General features: G+C 41.0%; 2 protein-coding genes and 1 long non-coding RNA gene across 5 annotated transcripts; 2 read left to right on the top strand and 1 right to left on the bottom strand.

Annotated features, from left to right (window-relative positions):
* Positions 1-358: 358 nt before the first annotated feature.
* Positions 359-23810, bottom strand: zswim7 (zinc finger, SWIM-type containing 7). Of its 3 annotated transcripts, XM_077505139.1 has the most exons (6): positions 23564-23810; positions 19802-19823; positions 18996-19098; positions 13574-13678; positions 12077-12183; positions 359-1773 (listed from the first exon to the last, which is right to left on the bottom strand). In XM_077505139.1, exons 1-6 carry the CDS (start codon positions 23679-23681, stop codon positions 1755-1757), a joined length of 474 nt encoding a protein of 157 aa, XP_077361265.1. In that variant the 5' UTR covers positions 23682-23810; the 3' UTR covers positions 359-1754. The 3 variants fall into 3 exon arrangements, 1 of the variants encoding a protein (XP_077361265.1); XR_013279779.1 differs by lacking the exons at positions 359-1773; positions 12077-12183; positions 13574-13678; positions 18996-19098; positions 19802-19823 and adding exons at positions 22094-22218; positions 22490-22720 and having other exon boundaries at positions 23564-23701; XR_013279778.1 differs by lacking the exons at positions 359-1773; positions 12077-12183; positions 13574-13678; ... (1 more) ...; positions 19802-19823; positions 23564-23810 and adding exons at positions 22094-22218; positions 22490-22720; positions 23151-23424.
* Positions 899-11863, top strand: adora2b (adenosine A2b receptor). The gene is made up of 3 exons (XM_077505135.1): positions 899-1250; positions 1327-1758; positions 8300-11863. The coding sequence occupies exons 2-3, from the start codon at positions 1424-1426 to the stop codon at positions 9030-9032; spliced, it is 1068 nt and encodes a 355-aa protein (XP_077361261.1). The 5' UTR covers positions 899-1250; positions 1327-1423; the 3' UTR covers positions 9033-11863.
* LOC144006346 (uncharacterized) lies at positions 20457-22022 on the top strand. The gene is made up of 3 exons (XR_013279781.1): positions 20457-20846; positions 21214-21300; positions 21382-22022. It is a non-coding gene; the product is annotated as an uncharacterized LOC144006346 (long non-coding RNA).
* Positions 23811-24108: the final 298 nt, after the last annotated feature.

Here is a 24108-nt window from a genome sequence, read left to right as displayed (position 1 = left end):
CACACTCGTTTAAAGCAGCTTGTCCCAAAGGGTGAAGAGGTTTTCCAGTTCAGCTGATTGTCATAGAAATTAGATGTTTTGATGACTGTCAATCACACTTTTTAACAGGTGGTGAAATCACACATGCTACACTTATGTAGAAGTACAAGTAATTTTGTATATATATTAAAACTAAATGAATATTTATTTTATTATTTACATATATTTTTTATTAATTAAGAATATGTCTTGACAAACTATCAAATCAATGTGTTCCCAAAGCTTTGCCAAAAACAAACAAACAAAAAAAAAAAAAGCTAATTAAGCTAAAAAAAAAAAAAAAAAAAAAAAGCCTTTGTCGACTAAGTAAGGATTAGAAAGTACAAATATTGTAGCTATAAAGTATACACATCCAATTTCAGCCCAAAGCCGACTTGATCACCTGAACGTCATTTGGGATTCATCAGGGCAGTTGCCTCCCATTTAACATGAGCTTGAATGGAATTATGGAATTCCGAACAGTCACATCCAAAATAGAAAACTAACTGAAACTACATTTTATGTTTACAAAACTAACTAAAATAAAACTAACTATAATTATAGTAAACATGTCCTTCGTTTTAGTCTTTGGTAATTAATTTAATGCATGAGCCTTTGGGGATGATTTTAAATGTGATTTTTTTTTTAGTAGATTTATTTTGATATAAACCGGAATAAAGACGTCGCCCATGGTGTTTTTTTTTTTTTTTTTTAATATTGTGCACAATCCTCCCCATCCTTCCTCTTGAAAATATGTATTCTTTTCAATAATTGTACAAGTTGGGTCACGATGGTGGAAAAGTTTTATATGAGGCATCTTGATCGTGGAATCACTTCCATGTTCCTTCTCTTGCATTTGACGTGAAGGGAGTTTCGTGTTCGCTCAACGGGGAGCGCGCGGAGGAGTTTTCGGCTGAGGTTTGATGCGTGCGTAATTACGCACAGCTTATCGGTGGCGCTGTCGCTTGGGATTCCTCTCTTATCTCGGGATGGAGACGTGCGCGTCTGTTTGTGTGTCAAATGAGAGCGATAGGGGGAGAAAGAAAGAGAGAGAGAGAGAGCGAGAGGGAGGGGGCGTGGCTTGTAGGAATACGTCACTATTCGCCCTCCTTTACGCTCGTACTTCCTCCTCGACTTGAAAAGTGCTGTCAGTTGGGGAAAGTTGCGCCACACTTGTAGAAAAGTCTTCACTCGGCGGCCAATCGTGGCGGACGATGCACAGCTTTGCAAAGGTAAAAAAAAAAAAAAAAAAAAAAAAAAGAGCGCATGAAAGCATTGTTAATAATGTTCGTTTTTCTTTATCCCAAGATGGGAAATTTAGCAGCTCACGCATGTGGACTGTTCTTGGACCGCAACCAAAAGACGTAATTACGCCCCGACTGTAGACTTGTAGGAGCTCAGAAGAATGAATGACGACGGACTTCGGACGTTGTACACCATCATTGAAGTGGTCATCGCTCTCTTCTCCATCTCCGGCAACGTTCTGGTGTGCTGGGCCGTGGCCATCAACAGCACCCTGAAGAACGCCACCAACTATTTCCTGGTGTCTTTGGCCGTGGCCGACATCCTGGTGGGCTGCCTGGCCATCCCCTTTGCCATCACCATCAGCATCGGCATCCGACTGGACTTCTACGGCTGCCTCTTCCTGGCCTGTTTCGTCCTGGTCCTCACCCAGAGCTCCATCTTCAGTCTGCTTGCCATCGCCATCGACAGATACCTGGCGGTGAAAATCCCTCTCAGGTGAGCAAACGCCACCTGGTGGAGGGAATTCATTTGCTCCATCCTCGTTTGTTCTTCTTCTATGCATTTGTATTAATCAGAGATGTATCCACTAGTACTTTTGATACGGGTAGAAATAGAAAAAAATGCATTTAATTCAATGTGTTTAAAATAATATTAAAATAGCAATGTACCATTTATTAGTCCAGGATGTACTCCGCCTCTCTCCAACGTATGTTACATTTTGGATAAGTTAAAAAAATAAAAAATAAAATAAATCTTAGCATAAAGTAGTTCTGAAGCTGTTTGTTGTCTTTAGAAAAAGACAAAAACAAACAAACAAAAAAAACCTTCAAAATTGGTAGCTAGCTGAGAGTTTAAAATGCCTCAACTATTCTTTGAAAATCAAGAGGAAAAAAATCCAACAAATTCAACCAACAGAGAAAGTTCAGTTGTCAACATACAAATCCGACTGAAGGCTATTGACATAGCGATCACAAATCTGCATATATTAACTCGTCAAAGGCGTCTGAGTGAACAAGCGCTTGATGAGATCACATGAACAACAGCCGCGCACGTTTTCCGGCTCGTTTTAAAGCAACACAAGTTGGCTGCGCCGACTGAGACGTGCTGTCGTTTCCATTCGCCTCAAACGGCGGCAAGGGCGGACATTTTCATGCGTTGCAGTCTGCCGCCATCTTTGTGGCTCACGAAATGTGTCCATGTGGCCTTGGGAATTGAACACAATTTCATCAAAAACATTTGGACTTTTTGTTTGGATTTCCCATTGCATATTAGATGAGGGATATGAAAGAATCGCAAACACTCTTGCCTCGTTCGTAAACAAACACAGTGGAGCTCAGGTTCTGGCTCGCGGGCATCATGAAGTGCTTTTGGCACAACATCAAACAACGGGATCTCATTTGACGTGGCATCACGCCAATGTGAATATCAGTCATGTGATACAATAGCTTCCAGTAACATTACAATAAAGATAAAGCAAACACAATTATAAATGTCAAATACACAAAAATCCCCAAAAATAATCACATCCAACTCAATAAAACTAGATAAAATACTGGAAGGCAAGGGAGTGGGCAAAGTCAGCTGAGGCTTTACTGCTTTGTCCCTCCAGGCCATAACATCACGTCAAAACTAATAAACATTTTGGGTCGGTATGAAAACAACTGGGTTAGCATCACTGCTAACGCTAACGTGATACGAGGGCTGTTCAGGCACATCATGACCTAACCATGATTGATCCAAGACAAATAATTGGTACACCATCAAATATAAATGTCACAAAAAGGATTAAGAGCTTAAATATTGTCTCATTTGCGAAATCTGGGCCTGATTGGTTCAACACACAAAACTATTATTCTCCTGTACGACTGGCAACACATTTCCCAAATCCTTCAGCCTAACTTCCCATAGACTTTCCGGAAATTTACCGGAAATTATCCACCCTGCTCACAACATATGCTCCATATAATAGCCACGCGAGATTGTTAAGTGGGCTCTGAAAGGCCTCCCGCCCCCTCGCCACATGCCCACTAATAAGATCAGTGTGGCTCACATTACAAAATGACACCGTGATGCTCGTGTGTGTGCGTGCAGTCTGCAGCTATTTGGGTTCCGGATTCACTCTTCGATAAAGTGTTTTTACAGATGGTCGTAGTGGTAGCAAAAAGGTCCAAGCCAGATGCTTTCAGCCTCTTGGGACAGGCGACGCGCACACAAACGCGCACACTCAACACTCTCCTTGGGGCCCCGTCTTCCCGTTCCGCATCACGTACAAAAAATAACCAAAAAAAAAAAATGTTGCTCTTCTGTCTTGCTGCGGGGTTTAAATACCATTTCAACACATATTGGACCAGCAGACAGTCTGCCTCATTGTTTGTTCTGTTTGTGGGAGGCATAGCATTAGTGTTGATGGGCAGAATTTGTTGATATATATATTTTCTGACAAATTTCAGGTAAATTGAATAATTTCCACAGCAAGGTCCTAAGGATGGTTATTTTTTGCCTTTCAACGTATAATTTGTGATTGGGGAGGGAGGTTCTACCCTCAGTTATTCGCTGAATTACTAAAAAAAAAAAAAAAAAAAAAAAAAAAAAAAAAAAAAAAAAAACTGTCACCATCTTGTGGCGTCTTGGTGCTTAGAAACTCTGTTGAAGTGAGTTGAGGAGTTTCATTCAGATATGTCCTTGTTATGTGCAGACAAAAATAAGATTTTAACTATTTATTCACATCGGGAGGCGTGAAATAAACGTGACTAGACGAGAAACAACGAGAGTTGCACAGAGGAACGGAGGTAATAATCCGACAAAAACACACACTTCTCAGCCCGGCTTATATTAAGACAACGAATCGATCTGATTGGCTGTGGCTAGACATGTGGGTAACAGGACTGACATGGTATTATCTGATTGGCTGTTGACCAGATAAAGAGATTAAAGATTCCGGACATCACATAGCTTCTGACATCACATATCTTAAGACCAGTCGAAACTAGATGCTGGTTAACATCAGTTCAAAACAGACAATTGACCTCATGGTCATGACCCAAACATAACCTTTGCATGACAAAACCCTTACATGACCCTAGTGACGACAGTAAGCATAACCCTTGCATGACCCTAGTCATGACAGTCGTGCTTTATTGCCATTTTATGGATGTCCTGAACTGTTTTTTTTTTTTTTTGGATAGTTTGGTTGCAGATGTTCACTACATTCAATACAATATTCAATAACTTTCTTGTCATTGCCTTTTACAAAGATATTTGGTGCAATCGTCAACAATTACAGGATACGAACGCCACCCCAGCTAAGCTGCAATTCTAATAAATGATGTGCCACAAAAATGGATGGATTTGACATTAAAATATGTTTTTTAGTTGTGGAAAAAAGTCCGGAACAGCCGTCGAGTAACATGTTGTTGATATTTTGGATTGTGGAATATTCTTGTGTGTTGGGCAAACACCGAATTGAATTCATATGAGGATGTACACAAGGATGATATTTACTTTCCCGCCCGCTCTATTCTTAATGCTCATGAAGCATGAAGGCTGGCCAAATTTTGTACAGTGTATTTTGTACATGTAATTTAAAAAAATAGTGTTGGGAAAGGGGCGGAATATTTCTGGTAATTTCCAACGAAATCGGAATTCACAATTGGAAGTGTTAGAAATACGCCAAAGTGTTATATTGCAGGAATTCGCTATCGTACTTGTGATACAATTTTGTTCATCTCCATTTGTGTACAGGGCAGGCTAAGTGAAACAAAATCAAGATTGGTGTGTGTGAGGCCTGGCAGAGCTTCGTGGCCTCTGGCTGTGGAAGTATGCTTTATGGTTTAGTGGTTTAGGCCACCAAAAAAACAACCAAAAAAAAGAAAACAGAGCAAAGATAGATGCCAGCAAGCTGTCGGCATGCCACAACTAATCCGGCATCAATGCGACTGGCCCGGCCACACCCTGAGAGAGCTTGTGAGAGGTTGGGGGGGTTGCTGCGTACAAGCTTGACCAAGCGAGCAGAAGATAGAGAAGAACAGGTGCATGGAAGCTTGTCAGGCAAATGTGGTGTATAATTCATGTCCCTCGCCTGGGGGCCCACACACATTTTTACGGGTGAGGTGGGGGAGTTGTTGGCCATGGGGCAGAGCTCACACGACAACACAGGTCCCTTAAGTCCTGACTAGGGCTCATTTTGCACTATTGGAAAGCACACATGGGACTCAACCGGGCTAATAATTGACAGCCTGGCTAAAAGCAAAACTTCCTGTCGGCACTTTTTTGGTATTTACATTTGCTTCTGCTTCAAGTCATTTTTTATCACACTGTAATCCTTCGTCAATCTGGTGACCAATGGCTGTGTTACTTTAGCTAATGCTAAATACTATCTTGGTTGACAGTTCAATAGCGCTAAATGAGGCAATGCACTCACCATTATCAAACCTTTTTTTTGCTGAATTACCAAAGGATTAGGCTAGTAGGACCACTTTTCGCATGATTCTTAGACACAGAAGTTGGAAATAGTATGGCAAAAACTCACCTGCTAAATGATAAGATGCAGATGAGTGCAAACGTGAATGTGAAGAATAAATATGAAATAATTTCACAGTTACCTTCCTTTTTAAAGGGACAGCAACATGAAAAATCAACTTTTTTGAGCTTTTAACCGTGTTAAAACCAAAAACATGACCGAAGTGGTGTTTTAGTCCATTCGTCCCTCTCTAAGAAATTCTAGGGTCATTCTGCTCTCCAAGCACCAGCCCCTCCCGCCCAGAGAAAACGAGTGAGTGCTCACTTTATGACATCATAAGGTGAGGACCCACCCCCGCACCGCCTCTGCGGACTAAATGCACGCCCACTTTCTCTGAGACCTCCATGGGATAGTGACAAAATTAGCATTTATTAGGAAACATTCTGTCCAAATGAATTCAAAGCAATCGATTATCCTTCACATTTGAAATGGCAAAGTGCAATGACAATTGTCCGTCTTAAAATCTCTGGCTGACACGCGTGAACTACAAGTAAAACTTTTGCAGTGTTGATCCTAACTGAACAAATAGGAGACGTTTTGTTTTAAATTCTTATTGAAGAATCGATGGCTTGGATTCAGGGGAGTGCTCAAACGCAGCGTTCCAACAGCAGACATACAGTCGGCTCTCCGGGGGCGCGGCAATCACACGGGGAGAGGCGGAGTTTTACTGAACCGGGCGTTTTACTTTCGAAAACTAACCAGCATAATACCTTATATTTCATTAAAAAATTACGTCGCCATGGTGTCAAAGGTAAGATTTAATCATTATATGCCTCTAGCTAACTGTTGGAAGGGCTTAAAATAGCGTGGCGAAATCACTAAGACAACTGTGTGATTGACATATATATGGCCCAAACAATTGGCTTGTTGACTAAAAAGAATTTAAAAAAATGGGTTGCCGGGGTGTGACCTGTGTAAAATGAGGCAAAAGAATGGGCCAGGACTCGCACAAAGGCTCAAAACTATGATCTGTCTCCCTAGATTAAATGCATCAATAATTTGGAAAGGGTACCGATATAAATAATAGTGTGACGGTATTGAGTAGTATAACTTAAGAAATGTTCCACTTATCCTGGTTTAAGCCAAGTACTTACATCACGACAGCATATCACTGGAAGTGTGTTTTGTTTTGTTTTTGCAGAAGAATAAATGTGAACACTCGACTCTCTTAAGATTCCCAAAGAAGTGACTGCTGCTGATTTTGAGTCGACGTCATCTCTTGGGAAGCCGCGGAGGTCATAAGGATTGTTTGGCGCTACGTGTGTGTCAGCATGCGTGTGTCTCATTAAGCATGACGTCACGTCAGGGAAACAGCCTGTGGGCTTCAGCGGATGCGGCCGAGCGGGACGCGCCATTTGTCCTTTGAGCTCCCGCTGGGCGAGAATAATCTGCTTCATTAGCCTCTTTTTGTTGAGCCTCGCTCCTTGGCGACATGAATTTAAAACACAACAAGGTGGGAGACAGACGGAGCGAATTCACGAAGGAAATGGAATGACACAAATCGAAAGGTACAGCAGGAAAAGTTGAAAAGAGTGCAAGTCATCCAGGATTTAGTCTTTTAAGGTTGTTGTGCTGTTTATGCAACTAAGTGCTTTGACAACACGCAAGCGAACGCAGAGTGGAATCTGCCCTCTCTGAACCTAAGAAAGCAAAAAAGAGCAACACTAAATTTTTCAAGCTCATAAAGAAACAACTATGTGAAGTTAGGCAGGACAAACTTTTTGCACCAGTACTGAAGATTAGGTCACGTGTTGTTGCTGATTGGATGAGATCATGAAGTCGACCTTTTAACAGTCCAGCAAGGTGCCCAACTCATTCCGGCCCCAAGCCAGGAAGGACATGCGTGTAGCAAATCCGCCCATTTTCTATAGTGCTTATCCGCTTTAGGGTCAAAGGTGAGCTGGTGCTTATCCCAGCCTACTTAACTCATTCACTCCCAGCCATTTTCACAGAAGCAATCGCGTTCGCTCCCGGCTGTTTTACTGGATTTTGAAAAATAATATTTTATTATAAAAATTTTAAATATGTAATAATAATATCATCATTTCTATTTTTTTTTTTTTTTTTTTAGATCCACGGGACAGAGACTATAGTAAAGAGCCAGAGGTTATAGATAGTGTTGTTCCCATACCGTTTTTTGGCCCCCGGTACCGATTCCGATACCCAGCTTTGCAGTATCGGCCGATGCCGATACCATACCGATACCTAAGATTTTTTTTTTTCTCGACATCAAAAAGCTGGCCTGCCATTGGTTCAGAGCATTCTTAGATCGGCATGCAGTGAACATGTCACACAATAGTGAATGTTGTGCACGAGCAAGACACAAGATGCTGCATCCAAAGTCCTATATTAGCGTTGGAATTAATTGGTAGTCACCGATACCGATACCACTGTTTTAGTGCAGTATCGGGGCCTCTGCCGACACCAGTATCGGTATCGGAACAACACTAGTTGTAGACCCCTGTTTCAGAAATCTAAAAATAAGTAAATCTGTCTCGTCTTTGTTGTGAAATGCAGGTACAAAGAGTTGATGACAGGAAAGACGGCCAGAGAGATCATCGCGATTTTGTGGATCCTGTCCTTCGTCATCGGGCTGGTCCCCTTCTTCGGTTGGAACATCAAACACTCGAGTTGCGGGAATGTCAACTCCACAGCGGGCAACACTACGGACGGGCAACCGGCCGCGGGGCCGAAAGGCGGACACTCGCGACCCCGGAGTTGCAAGCTCAAGTGTTTCTTTGAGAGCGTGGTGGACATGGAATACATGGTCTACTTCAACTTCTTCGTGTGCGTGCTGCTCCCGCTGCTCATCATGCTGGGGATCTACATGAAGATCTTCACGGTGGCCCGGATGCAGCTGAGGCAGATCGAGCTCAAGTGCGTGTCCAACGGCGACAACCAGCACCACGGCCTGCTGCAGCGGGAGATCCGCGCCGCCAAGTCGCTGTCCATCATCGTGGGGCTCTTCGCCATCTGCTGGCTGCCCGTCCACATCCTCAACTGCCTCACGCTCTTCTACAAGGACCTGCACAAGCCCCAAGTGGTCATGTACGTGGCCATCATCCTGTCCCACGCCAACTCGGCCGTCAACCCCGTCATCTACGCCTACCGCATCCAGGACTTCCGCAACACCTTCCGCAAGATCCTGGAGCGGCACGTGCTGTGCCGCAGAGAGGAGCTCTACGTCGGCTCCAACGGCAGCAGGCGCGCCAGAGACCAGATCAACATGACGATGGACCCCCTGCTATAGATTGGCCACGATTTCCACTGAATGATGTTTACGCAAACAGGGTATGATGTCAAACAAGCCTTGAGGGGTCGAAGGTCACTTTTGTAACGTGAAGGTTTTGGTGAGTAAACGCTAACGCTAACTGGATGTGAACGGGACCCAAACTTTGAAACATTCTAAAATGTTATTCATCGTTCTGCATAAGCCCTTGATAGAACTGCAACAGTCCTCTTTTTTTTTTTTATATATATACTGCCAATGTTTGTTTATTTATTACCGTAATGTATCTTTGTGAATGTGAATATCAAAAGTCTTGGTGAGTCTTGACCCGTGCTACTCTGTACTAATTTGTGGACCTCAATAGGTACAAAGTACTTCTGTGTTTATTTCTGACCCCGCCCGACGCCCTTCAGCAGTGTTTCCGTTTGTTCAATTGAATGCCTTAAAAGGCCACAAAAGATTAACAAAAACACAGATGTGCAGACTGAGAGAAAGTTAAAGTGTGTACATCCTGTATTTAAAAAGTGCATTTTCCTGAGTGAATCCGTCAGACAGCCCCGTTAAAAACTGAGAATAATAATGTCAAAGTTGTGTGCATCACTCTTATAGGTCAACTAATTGAAAAGGAAAATCATTATGGAATGCGTGCTCCTATTGCTATCCGAAAACATCGATCGTTTCAACATTTCCAAGACTTTCACTGGGAAGTTGGCTGCGTGATTGTGGAAAACTTCCGAAATGATGGTTTGACATGAAAGTGGCCAATTTAATTCCGACGACGGTACTAAAACAGTAAATCAAATAAACAGTGAGGTCTAAATTGATCCCAATCAAGTAGTGTTGCAGTTCTCGAGATTGGTCTTGATCTCAATCAAGTGGCTCGTATTCATATCGGAATCAAAGATATTTTTATTCGGCCCTGGAATTTTTGATCAAGACCGGTCGAGACCAGGCCAGTATTACTGTGATCAGTGAGAAACACAGAATACTGGTGCTGTGCTGCCTTCCCGGTCTCGCCTGGAGTGTCATACAGATTTCAGATTAGCTTCATTGTAGGCTACTCTTTCAAAAACAACAGAATTTGTTTTTGTTGCAAAGTAATGAAAAAATAATCCGGGTTATCTTGGTCAACTTTTGTTTTTGTGTGATTTTCTTTCATACAAGCAGCGTTTTGGTTTCGACCTCCGAAAGACTTGGTCTCGATACACTCCAGTCTCAGTACCAAGAGAATTTTTAGCTGTTAAATTGGTATATTCTGGCTGGAAGTGACAAAATCAATGTAAGAAGAGATAATTGCTACTTTTGGAATATTATTCATATGCCTTATTATTTTTGAGGGAACAGTGAGGTTTCCAGCTAAAAGATACACATTCAACAAATGAAAAAAAACAAAGTAATATCAAAATCTGTTAATCTGGATTTAGCCTGCTGGGTTGTGCTGGTTTTGCAATCTTAAAAATAATAATTTTTCGATAAAATAAATGCACCAAGATTATGCTTTGAGGTTATAGACCAACCATCATTTTCCCTCCTAATTTCATTAAGTCGTGTTAATTCCCATTAACTGCAATCAGATAAATGAGAAATAAGGTGAAAGTGAATCTGGGAACACTAATGAGTTTATTGACCTGCACCTGACAGTGAAGCTGTGCTCTTTTCTACTGAGTGAACTTTTTTTTTTTTCCTGCATGTGCCTAATTGTGTTCAACCTTCAAAACTATTTCCGAAGATGAGGAACACTGTCTGTCACAAGACGGGAACGACGGCACTGTTGAATCGAGAAGACCACAACGAAGTAGACAAAAAATGTTTTAAATGACATGGTGGTTTCAAACATGGACGTGTCTCCTCTCTTGATGTGCCACCTGACTGATTTCAAGGGCTAAATAAATACAGGAGTGTGTCAACATTCCAATGGGGACATCTATACTGTAACTGCACTGTAATGTTGTGTTGTCTTAGTTGACTGATGTGTAAACTGTAGGTGTCGTGCTTTTTACAAGATATTTATGTATTTTTGTGATCATATAACTAACCAATAAGTTGATCTTATTCAACTATCTAGACCAGGGGTGTCAAACATAAGGCCCGTGGGCCGGATCAGGCCCGCAAAGGGGTTTAATCCGGCCCGCGAGATGATTTTGTGAAGCTAAAAAAAAAAAAAAAAAAAAAGTTGGACTATCAAATTATATAAAATGTGTAATTTCACATGCAGTCCTCAGATGAGCAATGCAACTTGTACAGGGGAATCGTCCTGGATGTCATTATTTTACACACAACTTAGAGTTACGGTTCATTTAATTATTATTATTATTATTATTATTATTATTTTAAATCTTAGACCGACAAACGTGTTAAATACGACACAAATTCAATTACTGGTAACACAAATAGATATGACAAGGATTAGCGTCCTTATAACGTCATTAACTGCGCCATGCAATGCATTGTGGGAACAATATATATGCAAAGCATGTGATTTAACACGTCCAGAACTCAGTGTTGCCGCGTTCCATTTGCATTATTATTTTTTGGAAAAATATGATTACAGTTGAGCTCCGTAATTTAGGGCCGGCCCACAAATAGCGACAATCTGCGTATAATTGACGGCAATCGTTTTCAAGTTATATACCGTTATTTCACCGATGCGGCCCACTTGGGAATATATTTTCCTCCATGCGGCCCCCTTGAGCTAACATGAGTTTGACACCCCTGAACTAGATCTTCAGCAGCTGTCACTTTTGTGTCATTATTCAACTTTTCACTCTCGACAAACAGGTGCAATCTGTATGTATTTACGGTCAAATATTTTGTGAATAAAAGCCATGTTTATATTGTTCATGAAAATCAGATTTATGTGCGATATGTTGACAGATAAAACACACTTTTCAAAAAGGAAAACAAGCATGCAGGGTCTCAACGTTTTCCCAACGAAGAAAGCTAAAAATAATTCTCAGTAAACAGATGTTTCCATGGAAACAAACCCTTAAAGGAGGCCAAAAATAATGGCGTCTTCAAGAAAGTCAAAAGAAAAGCAAAGTAATCGTGTTCCTTTGTGGACTCACAGTGACGAGGTGCCACTGAGCAGCGCCGTCATCTGCTCATCTGACACGCTTTGCGTGTGAGTCGCACCCGTGGCCTCGCACAGGTACACGGCCAGAATGTGTTTGCACTGCAACAAAAACAAAACAAAAAAGAGCAAAGTCATCACGGTCGCGCACGGACGGCCACGTCACGGCAGCCTTAACGACATCGGACAGTCGAGACCTCAAGTTAAATAAGCTCATGTGAGCGTCACACTGACAGCTCTGACCTTCCTCAAACGTTCCTTACACAAAAAGTCTCACAGGGTGTAACATGATATTCAACTCTGCACACAGACTTGATGCATTCATTTCATCATCCTCGCTTAATTTTCTGTTGATGCAAGCGGCGTTAAAGTAACTTTAAATTAACTCAAAATTAAGCACTAATTTTGACACCCCTCATTTTAATAAATCTAGTCGGATATCGAATAAATGTTCAAATGGCTTTCCATGGGCTCACATGCAACCTTACTGATGACAAACACTACAGAAAATTGACGGATGAAAAATTCATGTGGAAAAGAACAGTCCCATCCAAAACTTGATTGATTGATTGATTGATTGGAAAAATGATCCATGCTGTCTCTTGCGTCATCTTGTGTAATTGTACTATTGTGATCCCAGAAAGTAGCTTGCATGGTGAGTAGCGTTTGTGCTGCGTTAACAGAGATGCGATCAGAGATGAAGAGCTGCGAGAGCAAGTGTGAACATGCTGACCAGATGACAGCTCACTGAAATGAGAGATCAGTCAGCGTTCAAGTGCTCTGGGCCATTTGTAGCGACGTTCTCTAGGCAGTTTCAACTTAAGCGGGACCCAAGGGCAGTGAGGTAAGCCCCTAATTAGGGGCACTCACAGGGTTATACAGCAGGGATGTAACGATATCCAAACATCACAATACGATATTATCACGATATGATTCCCCTTCATCTGACAATTAGCATAGATGTTAAACATAGAAGGCCAAAACATCCCTAATGAAAATTAAATTGCACTAATAAACTAGCCACTAGATGGTGCTAGAACTGCACAAATGGAAATCAACCTGACTTTTTTTTTTTTTTTTTTTAACAGATGTGTTCCTTTTAAATATTGTGAACATGACGACGACGATATTGTGGCAGTTTTAATATCACGATATCACGATATTGCCCTTATCGTTAAATCCCTACTATACAGTGAAATTATTACAAGATGTCTGAAAATGTAAAGAGTCAATAATAATAATAATAATAATAATAATAATAATACATTAATAAAAATATAGAAAAGCCACTAAGGCCGGAACAGCACACAGTGCCATACACCAAATAAGTCAAGTCATCTTTATTTATATAGCGCTTTCAAATAAATATGACCCGACCACATCTGTTGTACACATTTCAGCCATGTGCGTAAATAAGGTGGACTAAAGCCTGCGATATAAATCACGTCTGCTTGTGGAAATGAATGTGTTTGTCTTCCTGCGAGATCCTCACCAGCAGGCCGTTATTCCGCCGTAGCACCGTGTAGGCAAAGGCGGGACACGGGCAGTAGTGGCATGATGTGAAGCAAATATACAAAGTCCCCGAGTCTCCTGTGACCTGCAACAAAACCATGCAATTTACGGTACTCAAATTGATGCAATCGACGGCCGACCAGTCTGGGGAATGCCCCGCCTCTAATGGATCGATGCAACTTCATAGTCGCTAACTTTAGTGGTATTGGCCATATTTGGATGCTCGGCGATGACCATAATGGAGTAGAAGATGAGTGAACACAGTTTGGAAAGGCAGGAAGAAAAACACGTTTTTATTGCATCCCAGTGGCCCCCCAAACTCCAGGCATGGCTGAATGTCGAGAATAGAAATAACTCAAAAGCGAGCTTGGAACTTGAACTGATTATTTAGAATGAGTGTCGTTATGCTGAATGATTACAAACAACTCAAAGCGGTCCAACAAACGCACAAGGCTTCACTAAACACAATTATAGGAGAGCCATCGTAAAAGCTTGAAAGTCTTGGCCAATTGGAAAATTGTGGAATTCAAACATGTTGCAAAAAAAGATGCTACTTCGAATATGCAGAATTTTGCTGCAATACAGTATAACAATTCTTAAATGTAAGTCCGTGCATATTACAGGAGACATAATGCTCATTTTTTGACCATTTCAAACAGTTCCCAAACAGATCAAGAATATACAGTACCGGTACTTTTCATCCTCTTTGTCTTGCTTAAAATTATCCTGTTTTGAGGAAGTGGTCCTGTGTCATGGAAATGAGCCACAGTTCACCCGTCAACTGTTTAAGTGATTTTTTTTTTTTTAAATTGAACTTGTCCGGAAGTAATCAGGTTCGGGTGTGTTCAGTGAAAATTAATTTAGGCATGATTTAACAATCAGGGCAAGTACTTTTCACACTGGGCAAGGCAGTTTTGAGTATTTCTTTGAGTAATAAAATCACCTTTTAAAAACTGCATTTTAATGATGTTTGATGATCATAAACAAAGCAAATACTTTTTTTGCAGCACTGCATATTACATATAATACCCATAAGTAGGACGGAACCAGGTGCAATGTTTTTAATGATACGTTTAGATGTGAAATGTCGCCTCTCAACGCCAGTGGATGAGTAATTCTTTCAGTGGAGCCACATGGGCTGAGACAAATTTTTAAAAAGTAAATAAATCATGTCAAAGTGGATGTTCTCGGGGTTATAAATAAAAGGTGCTTGGGTCAGCTGCTGGCTGGTTATATCGGATGACGTCTTCATCTCCTGAGTTATTTGGAGGAGATGTGGAAATAACAATGAAGAGTCGCACATGATGTGCTTGCTTGGCTAATGACCACCTGTCGGGTCTGTCTCTCTGTCTGTCTTTAATATGTAAAATATTTTTTGGTTTGATAAAACACAAAGTGCATGATAATTTCATCAATGTGCAAAATGAACTGTGGCAAATTAGCTCATTTGGCGGATGCAACCATAGTTGTGCTCACGTCTGTTTGCAAGCGCAATAAAGTTTGCGCCTGTTTTTGCGCATGCAAACTATCAGTAAATCAGGCCCTCGGTCTGTAGAACAGCTTGACATGACAATGAACACCTCCAGTCCTGAGATACCAGATCAGGCTCCATTATTCTCCGGGGCATCCATAAATTACCTTGCCCGGTGACCTACAGAGGAATAAACACCTCATTTGTCCAAAGGCGCCGCCGCGTTATAAATTAGGCACAAGAGAAACAATGACATGGACTGAGAAGACCTCGCTATCTATGAATAGAGCAGTGTGCGAGGCAGGATACAACAAGAAGCCGTAAAACTGCAAAACTAAGCCAGGAAAATGCTCGAAAAAGAGCCCACAGTAGTTGAAAACCACCTCACACTTCAGGTTCTGTTTGTTCACCTCCAGCGTCACACATCACGTGTGGCTTTGCTGGGCCTCACACGGCAAAAGCTTGGCAGCTTACGCCTTCAACTCCCGCCGGTGGCGGGAGGCCAGGCCTCCTTGGGAACGCACGGCATCAAGCGCGGCCATTCAATCGCTGCGGAGGGGACGGCGAGAGTTAAAGCCCCGCGAAAGCTCCAGCTTTGTCCTCGCCTGAAAATCTGGCTCTCGTGAGAATACTTGTTGGGAAGCCATCATCATTGGCCAAAAGGGCCAGGATGTTGGACTTTGCTCTGTCCACAAGAACCGCAACACAAACAAGGGCTTCAAGGAATTTTAAAGCGCTTGGGGAGTCACGATGATGCAGACGGACCATGCGGTGTAGTCTTTTGCATCACGAGATTCATAAAAAGTGCTTCAAGGGTCACCTGCCTGGCAACATTAAAATCTAGAAGCCTTTTCCAGTCGACAGATTTTGTTTTACATTTGTACTCTGAGAAATGCTGATCATGTGCACTGCAAACAAATGTGAAGACAACTGCGTCATCGGATTTTAGCATAAAATTGGAAGATATCTGACGTACTACACAACTTGTAGCAGTCATTTCTAAATCTGACTGTGTGTAGTATGTACTGTTTATCCGTTTTTCCATTCATCGGGAATGTAAACAGAAAATATGGAAAGGTTATCTCTTAATTGCTTGTATAATGGTTTGTCTGGAGTGCAAGTGTGAAAATTGAGTAATTCATCGAAATTCTCAAGTATTCAATGGAGGTTTTGGAACAGTCGTGAGGATAATCGATCTTTGACGTATATATCAGTCAATGGCAGTGAATGAGCTATAAAAGGTTCTGTAACAGACAGTTGTATTTAACACTCGATGGGAGGGCATGAGTCCAGACACCAAACTACAGTGGTCCCTCGAGATACAAGTTTAATTGGTTCTGTTACCACTTTCGTATCTGAAATGTCCCAAAAATGGGCAGTACAAGAACACTATGTCATAAAATTTGCCCTGAAAATAAATAACCCGCAAACATGGAAAATGTGAGCACACAACACAACTGTACCTAATGTATTGTCCTTCCGCGTGCTTCTCCTTCAGTCGACGGCAAGTGGCAAAATGGCCGCCCCCCTGAGATGGATAAAAACGGCTGGATTTTGCTGCATAACTCTTATTCCACAAATGTAATATTAAACAGCACGTCATATTTTGACTCGTGAGGTCACATATATTATTGTCAAGAAATGTTTAAGGTTGACTTCGCCTTTAACACTGTCACAGCAACAAAGCTCTCAACATTTCGTTAGCATGTTGAACCCCCGCCCTGCGGTGGAACATTCCTTATGAGAAGGTCAATGAATGTTTGGAGGAGACAAGGTGAAAAATCCCAGCAGTAAAATGTCACGTTCTCATGCCTTATTCATTGTCTCTGAGGAAACCAGAATGCATTACGACGACGACCAGCAAAAACTACTTAGTGCCACAGATGTGTTAACAGGAAATGACCAACATAATGAAGTGCTTGATGTATCAACTTCCACTTCGACATTTGATACAGTGCCAAGAGAAGAAAGCACACACCACATTACACTACTTCCAGGAACATCAATGTGCATTTAACTTCCTAATAGGGCTTGAGTTAAAAATAATAAACAAACATTTGTGGCAACGGAAACAAACCGAGAAAGCTATTTAAAGGGGATGTCAACCCCCCCAAAAAATCTTTACAACCGTGTTTACCGTGTTCTGAATAATATTCTGTTTGTGGAATAAGCAGCAAAATACACCTTTTTTTTTTTAATCCATTTTAGCGGGCGGCCATTTTGCCACTTGCTGTCGACTGAAAATGACATCACAGTTGCTCAAGGCTCAGGGAACGACCAATCACGGCTTAGCTTGCAAATGTCAACCAAATTTAGCAAACGTGCTGACGTGACTGGTTGTCACTGAACCATGAAAAACTGTGATGTCACTTTCAGTCGACAGCAAGTGGTAAAATGGCCGCCGGTGTCTCGGAGGCGGACAAAAGAAGATGATGCTTGGAGTCTGCATCCAAAGAGGATGTGGGACAAATAATAACAGATTAGCCTATTCTGTTGTTCGGCCATTACTTCTCACAATGCCTCACGTACTTTCGCTCTTCATTTTCTTAACAGTGCTGTCACGTACATTCCTAATAAGTTATCCATGGAAAATAACAGAACACAAGAAAGTTTGCCAAAACTGGAGCATTACAACATCCTTTTTCCGCAAGCCGTCATTGCCCTTGAGTCTGATATTACACTACATAAACATTATATAAATGATTACTTGAAAAGCAAAATGATATCAAATCTGCCCCAGAAGATGTACTTATGTCAGCGAGACCCTCAAATTGACGCGAAATACAAAAAAGGCTCAGTGAAACTGTTCCAAAAAGAACACAATGGATTTCTGTATTTAGCAGCGCTGTAATTTATAGTTCCTCCCATTTGCTTTGGAAACCTGAAAGAGTTGACAGGAAATGGTCACAATGACCACAACCAAAGAACGGATTGCCCCCGTTTTCATCATCACATATACAAACATCCTGATTCTTCCCCCCATAAATTCTTTGATGAAATCACTACAGATCAGCTCTTACATGATATGCTGATGGCATTTGCCTCTTGGTATTATTAGTTTTTAAAAGTGAATAACTATAAACGACATGACACCGATGTTCTATGTTCTTAACTCTTTTACTGCCACGTTATCAAAAAAAAAAACTTTAATATGACAAAGGCTGTGATCATTCATGTCATCCTTGAAAATGATTTCATCAGATTCAGTCATGTTTCATTGTAATTCCATACACCGCCAACCCATTGAAAAGAGATACAATGCTGCCATCTGATGGCCATAGTTAGTGAGTAATTTTGATTCCACAACCCATTGACCAGGCAGCGCTGCACTTAGACATTGCACTGTCCATTAAAAAAACAAAAACAAAACATAGTTGATGTCATTCAACGTTTATGGCGACATATATCGTGATTTTACTAATCGTTATTAAACGTTTTTGGCGGTCAAATAGTTAAATGGTAAATTGTTGTTTTAATGCTCATTTTCATGATGAGATGCTGTTTGCACAACACTAAACATACGCAGTACTCTATGTGCCTTATCTACTGTAACAATATTTGCACATTGTTTCCTCATTACCTACTGTAACAATATTTGCACAAGTTCTCTTTGCAAAACTTTTCTATCACTTCTTCTTTCTGTAATTGACCAAGCTCTCATTGCTTGGTGTGTTTTACTATCTGTATCAAAGACTATTGAATCTTAATAGACTGAAATTAATTAAATGAAAGAGCTCTGCAAACAAGACATGTTCAACAAGGTACCATAGAAGAAAGCAATTGATTTTTCTAGAAGTGCCAGGAGTCCAACCAATAATCTTCTAATTACACAACACAAACACAACCTCATTCACTTTTGAGGAATAATTACATGTTGTTGCACATATTTGAGTAGTGTCACGAACAGGATGTGAGCAGGTTAACGACTTACCTGGAAGGCCTTACGTCCACTGGGCGATGACAGAACGGTGACTGAGCGTTGATCAACCAAATTTAAAGCTTGTGTTGTACAGGGTCCAAAAACAAAGTTCAGGCTGACAAACAAGAAACAGACAACGAAAGAGAAATGAATCAAATAAAATGGTGCAATAGTGGTTAGTACGTCTACTGTTTCTACATTGCAATAACATGCATGTAATGTACATTGAAGACATCAAATCTACCATGTGAATGTGACTATACTTTTTTGGTGCACCCCGCATGTTCTCCAAAGTCAGCTGGGATAGACTCCACTCACAACTCTGATGAGGAAAAGTGCTACAAGTGTATTTTCTTCAGACATGTCTGTAGAGTTTTTTTGCCCCAAAGAATTTTGGGAAGATTTACTCATGAGGGAAAAATATGACCAACCAACCAAACCAACGCATGCTGACTAACAGATAGGATGTGGTTCTTTGTCCAGACAATGAGCATCAATTGACTGACAATAAGTCAAACCACGATGCTGGGAATTTCTCGATAGGAGCATCAGCATGACTTTGTGTTTCAGAGACTATTAAGTCTCATAGACTATTAGTCACGAGTCATCCTCACTGCGGTCTCTCAGCCCGATCAGAACATTTTTCACTGAGATCACTCTCAGGTAGATGACTATTAGGAGTACAAAAAAACCCTACACAATACATTTTCTATAGCACTTATCCTCATTTTGGATCGACTTTGAGCAAGAGGTTGTGTACACCTTTGACTGGTCACCTGCCAAGATTAATGAAGCTATTGTAAGTTATTAGTACTTACGCAATAAGCAAGTCATCAGGAACTGCAACGAAAAATATGACAATGAGTATTCGTATTGTCACAATTATCCTGAGAAGATATTCTCCAGCTGCATTTCTATTAGGTAGGCCAGTTGGCATAAAACATCAATTATAAATATACAGTGTGTTAATTAAGAATACTTTAATGCTTAGTTATTTCTTCTTCGTTATGTCAACCCCGGTCCTCGAGTACCCCTATCCAGCTTGTTTTCCATGCCCTCAGCCAACACAGGTGTTTCAAACGATCAGCTAATCTGCAAGCTCTGCATGAAGCATGATAACTATCCTCAGATGTGTTACTGCTTAGGGAGACATGGAAGACAAGCTGGATAGCGGAACTCGAGGACCGGGGTTGACAACCACTGCCCTAAAGAATTCAAGCTCCATAATTATACGGTGGTGGACATTAACAGTCGTATAATGAGTGGTAAATTAAACAACAGCGCCTCCTACAGCTACAAACATGACATTTCACCTCAGTGTCAACCTATAATCAAGTCAGGCTCGGTAATATTCACTTCATGCCTCATATTGAAAAATAAAGCCAAGCAGGAAAATTTATTTTAATTCCAAACAAAGACAATTTGGGCCGAGGTATGTCAAACGAGTATAGGTCGCTTGCACATCGTAATGCATCATGGGAGTTTTTCCTTCGGGCGCCATATTGGGTGTCCGCCGGTTCACAAGGTACACTCGCGAGTTACACGGTAGAGCTTATCAACCTGATGTAATTTTCGCAGTATTTTCACGATTTACCGGAAGATCAAAAACAACGATACAGGCAGAAGGTGTCTCTGTGTGGCGGGATTGATCCTAATTACGTCCTGACCAAGGGTGATTTTTTTTTTGACGGAGAAAGCTTGCTGGCCAAATGTGACATCTCTGGACATCTTTCCCTACCTCGTGTTGACAACATGCTCCATAACACGCCAACAAATCCCTGGAGGCTTACAATTATTTTGTAAGCGGGTGGATACAGAGTGTAAACTTTAACATCGCATCAGAAGAAACGGTTGCTGTTGCACGTAAGTAAACCACATGGTGTTGGTAATTCTGCACACAAAAATGTTGATTTGTTCTCAGGCTTCCTGTTATCATTGTGTTTACATGCACAGCTGGCTTTACCTGATGTGGTTTTTCAAATAATTTTATAACAGGCAAATATGGCAGAGCGTATAAGAATAAAAAGTAACTGCACAGCCTCCCCGTGGCTTAATTAAATTTAATGCTACCCTTTCACTAGTTACATGTTACTTAATCAACTTATTCTAAATGGTTAAGGTTAACCACTCTCAGAGGACGTATTTTTAGTTTCAGTTTCCAGTGCAATAAAACGTGTTCATGGTAACTACTGAGCATACTGACAGCTTTTCTTATGATCTCACGGTTAAGGAGGCTGTCACAACACCCAATTTCTGTCTGGTGCCAGATGGCAACAATTCCCATCACTTGTCACAACAACACCAATAATATTACCAGGTATGTATGGCTTTACTTTTTGTAGTTTCTTATTTAATTCTATGTTTCATATTTTCATTACAATGTTTGTAATATTTTCAGATTCAGGCACAGATGAGTTTAATTGGACGGACTTCTGCGACTTTGTGGTGTGGACAAAGTGTGATTGAGCGAGTCCACCCAGATCGCTCGTTTTGGCCAGTTGGAAAAGCCAAGAGTTTTTTTTTTCCCCAAATCCCCTCCTTACCTGAACTGCTCGGGAGAGCATTTACTAGATCAGCAGTGGACTTCCAGTGTTCCTGCTCAGCCGCTGTCACCTACCACTTGCTCATGTACTTCAAAGATGCGGAATAAAGTAGTTTTTTGTGCTGCAGCAGATTGTAAAATCAAATGATATCACTTGAAGTGTGCCAATCTAGACTGCCAAAAGGACAGTGGTTTTGTGACAAGTGTGAAACAAGGATTATTGGGAAAACTGTAACACAGTACTGGTACTTGTCTTACATTAAACAAATTTAAAAGAGAGCAACTTTTTCCTCTGTACATAGTATAATGAAAGTCATTGCGTACCCCATCAACATTACATCATACCGTCATCTCAGGATGGTAGGCACTTGTGCTAAAATAAACTACATTAATTAACAGTTCAATTTTTAACCCTGAAATTACATCTAATCATTATTCACTTCATTTTTTGTGCTTTTAGAAATAATAGAGATTTATGCCATTACTTTAAGAGGGACCATATTGCACATTGAGTCAAATCCTGTCATTTCTATTATGTATAGCTTTGTAAACAAACCCAACAATAGAATTTGTATAAACGCTGCCTTTATTAGCGCCAAACAAACAGTCGCATGTTGTCCTCCTCCAATGCTTTGATGCTCGCCTTCGTTTCCATCATGTCATTGGCAATCAAGTCGGTGTGGCATGAGATCCCTAAAGAAAAAAATAAAGAAAAAATCACAAAAAAATACGGTACCAGTAATAGGTTTAATATAGTAAAGTAGTATAGTTTTTTTGTCAGTGTAAAAGAAATGTACACATTTTGTTGCATTTTTTAATGTATGAACATTGCTACAGGCAAATACTTATTTCTATAAACACTTCCAAATGTCTCTAAAATATAAGGTGCGTGTACACACACAAACAAACACATACATTCACTCATGCATACAATATATCATGTAATGAATTCTGAGTGGCATACCAGAGTCAATGATGTCAGCAGTACTTGAGGGTACAGGTTACTGGAGCCATCTGGCTGCATAACTGCAACAATCTCTGCCACTTCGAGTCGTCTTTTCTTTGCTTGTCTCTCCTGTGCACGTTCATATCTTGGCACCGACTGGGCTGAGACATAGATGTTGTCACTTGGGACCCAACTTTAATGTTGGAGCCCAGTCGGGATGATTGGACAGAAAAACGGGCGCAGGGCGACCTGTTAAAATAAACAAATAAAATATGGAAAGACTGGTTATTTTACCGCAGTAGGGTGGCCGTGAATAAGTTCTTTAGCATGATGTGTAGGCTACCGGGGCTCTGTTTTCTTGCATCACCCCCGGGGGTCTGTTTTCTTGCATCAGCCCCTTCTGTCTCTTTTTTTTTTCCAAGTTTACATTTTGCCACCAAAAAACATGTTATCGGCATTAAGAGCCCAAGACTAATCAATCCAATTTCAGCAGTAAACACTTTGCACTGGCACTACTTGGGTGAAAATGTTCGATGTTAGCTTTCGGCTAACGTCCGCTAGCCAGCTTGTACTACCGAACTTGCTTGCTCATGAATCCAAAACATAAGCAACTTGCCCATATATGGGCGGTCGAAACGTTATTAATCCTCATGCATTAAATAAAGGTAAACAAGCTTACCGCTCACAAAGTGATCGCTGCACACACGAGCCCAAAGTAACGACTTCCCTCCGGAGTCCGCACTCCTCTGTCTCCAGGCCCTGGTTCCTAATTATTTTCGGAATTCGGAAGAAAGACCGACCATTTTCCCCCTTGGCTTTGTTCGAACAGCCAACGATGCAGCAACAATGTACCATTTTAAACCCAGAAAACAAACGTGATAGATACGTGTTAGACCGAATCGCTACGTAAATGGAGGCCACCCAGCATGGCGACTACGAGAAATCCGAGGCGGAAGTGACGACATGTGCAAGCGACCTATAAATAAAGTTGGCGCTGGCTAAACCCGTTAGCCCATCGTGCTATCGCTGTCGTAAAAAAGAAAAAGTGCAATAAATGTAATTGACGCTATCTAACTGTATCTGCCAACTTACTTTGAGCAGTTTCCTGGTATGTCTTACGAATATCTCGAAAAAGCTGTTCTGCCACTGCAGGTAACACCGCGGGCATTTTTCTACACGAAGTTGTCTGTTTACGGAAGTCATAGGTCATCCAGCCAATCGAGTACGTCTTCCGGTCAACAACTTCCGGTTAGATAGAAACGGAAGTTTTCCTACGGCGGCGACGTAACCTCATACAGGTTATAAACATAAAATACTTATTTAAAAAAAACAAAAAAAAACAAAAAAAAACTAAGTACTGCAGTAATCAAGTTTGGCTTATTGTTATTCTATTCTTACGCCGTTAGCAAAGCGCTTTATTCGGCGCCGTTCGTAACATGGAGAGGTACAACATCGTATGTCCGTGTCATTCCCTACAATATTTCATAATTTAGTTTGACAATTTTAATGGCTGTTGCGGATAGCTAACGAAGCATCCCACCACGATGTCCATCTGAAGAATATTACGTGTGAAATCATTATTTATGTAATAATTTAATATTAAGTATAAGTGCATACTTTCTGTGGCACACTGTATT

The sequence above is a fragment of the Festucalex cinctus genome, chromosome 18, assembly GCF_051991245.1.
Source record: "Festucalex cinctus isolate MCC-2025b chromosome 18, RoL_Fcin_1.0, whole genome shotgun sequence".
Taxonomy (NCBI): domain Eukaryota; kingdom Metazoa; phylum Chordata; class Actinopteri; order Syngnathiformes; family Syngnathidae; genus Festucalex; species Festucalex cinctus.
Note: the sequence above shows the minus strand (reverse complement) of the source record. Positions and strands in the feature narration are given on the sequence as shown.

Excerpts from the sequence above, each read along its gene's own strand:
- zswim7 (XM_077505139.1), bottom strand. The coding sequence starts at position 23,681 with ATGACCTATGACTTCCGTAAACAGACAACTTCGTGTAGAAAAATGCCC. Across the intron at positions 19,824-23,563 it reads ATACCAGGAAACTGCTCAAA|TTCCTGATGACTTGCTTATT; the intron begins GTAAGTTGGCAG and ends TTTTCGTTGCAG. Across the intron at positions 12,184-13,573 it reads GGCGGAATAACGGCCTGCTG|TGCAAACACATTCTGGCCGT; the intron begins GTGAGGATCTCG and ends TTTTTGTTGCAG.
- adora2b (XM_077505135.1), top strand. The coding sequence starts at position 1,424 with ATGAATGACGACGGACTTCGGACGTTGTACACCATCATTGAAGTGGTC. Across the intron at positions 1,759-8,299 it reads GCGGTGAAAATCCCTCTCAG|GTACAAAGAGTTGATGACAG; the intron begins GTGAGCAAACGC and ends TGTGAAATGCAG.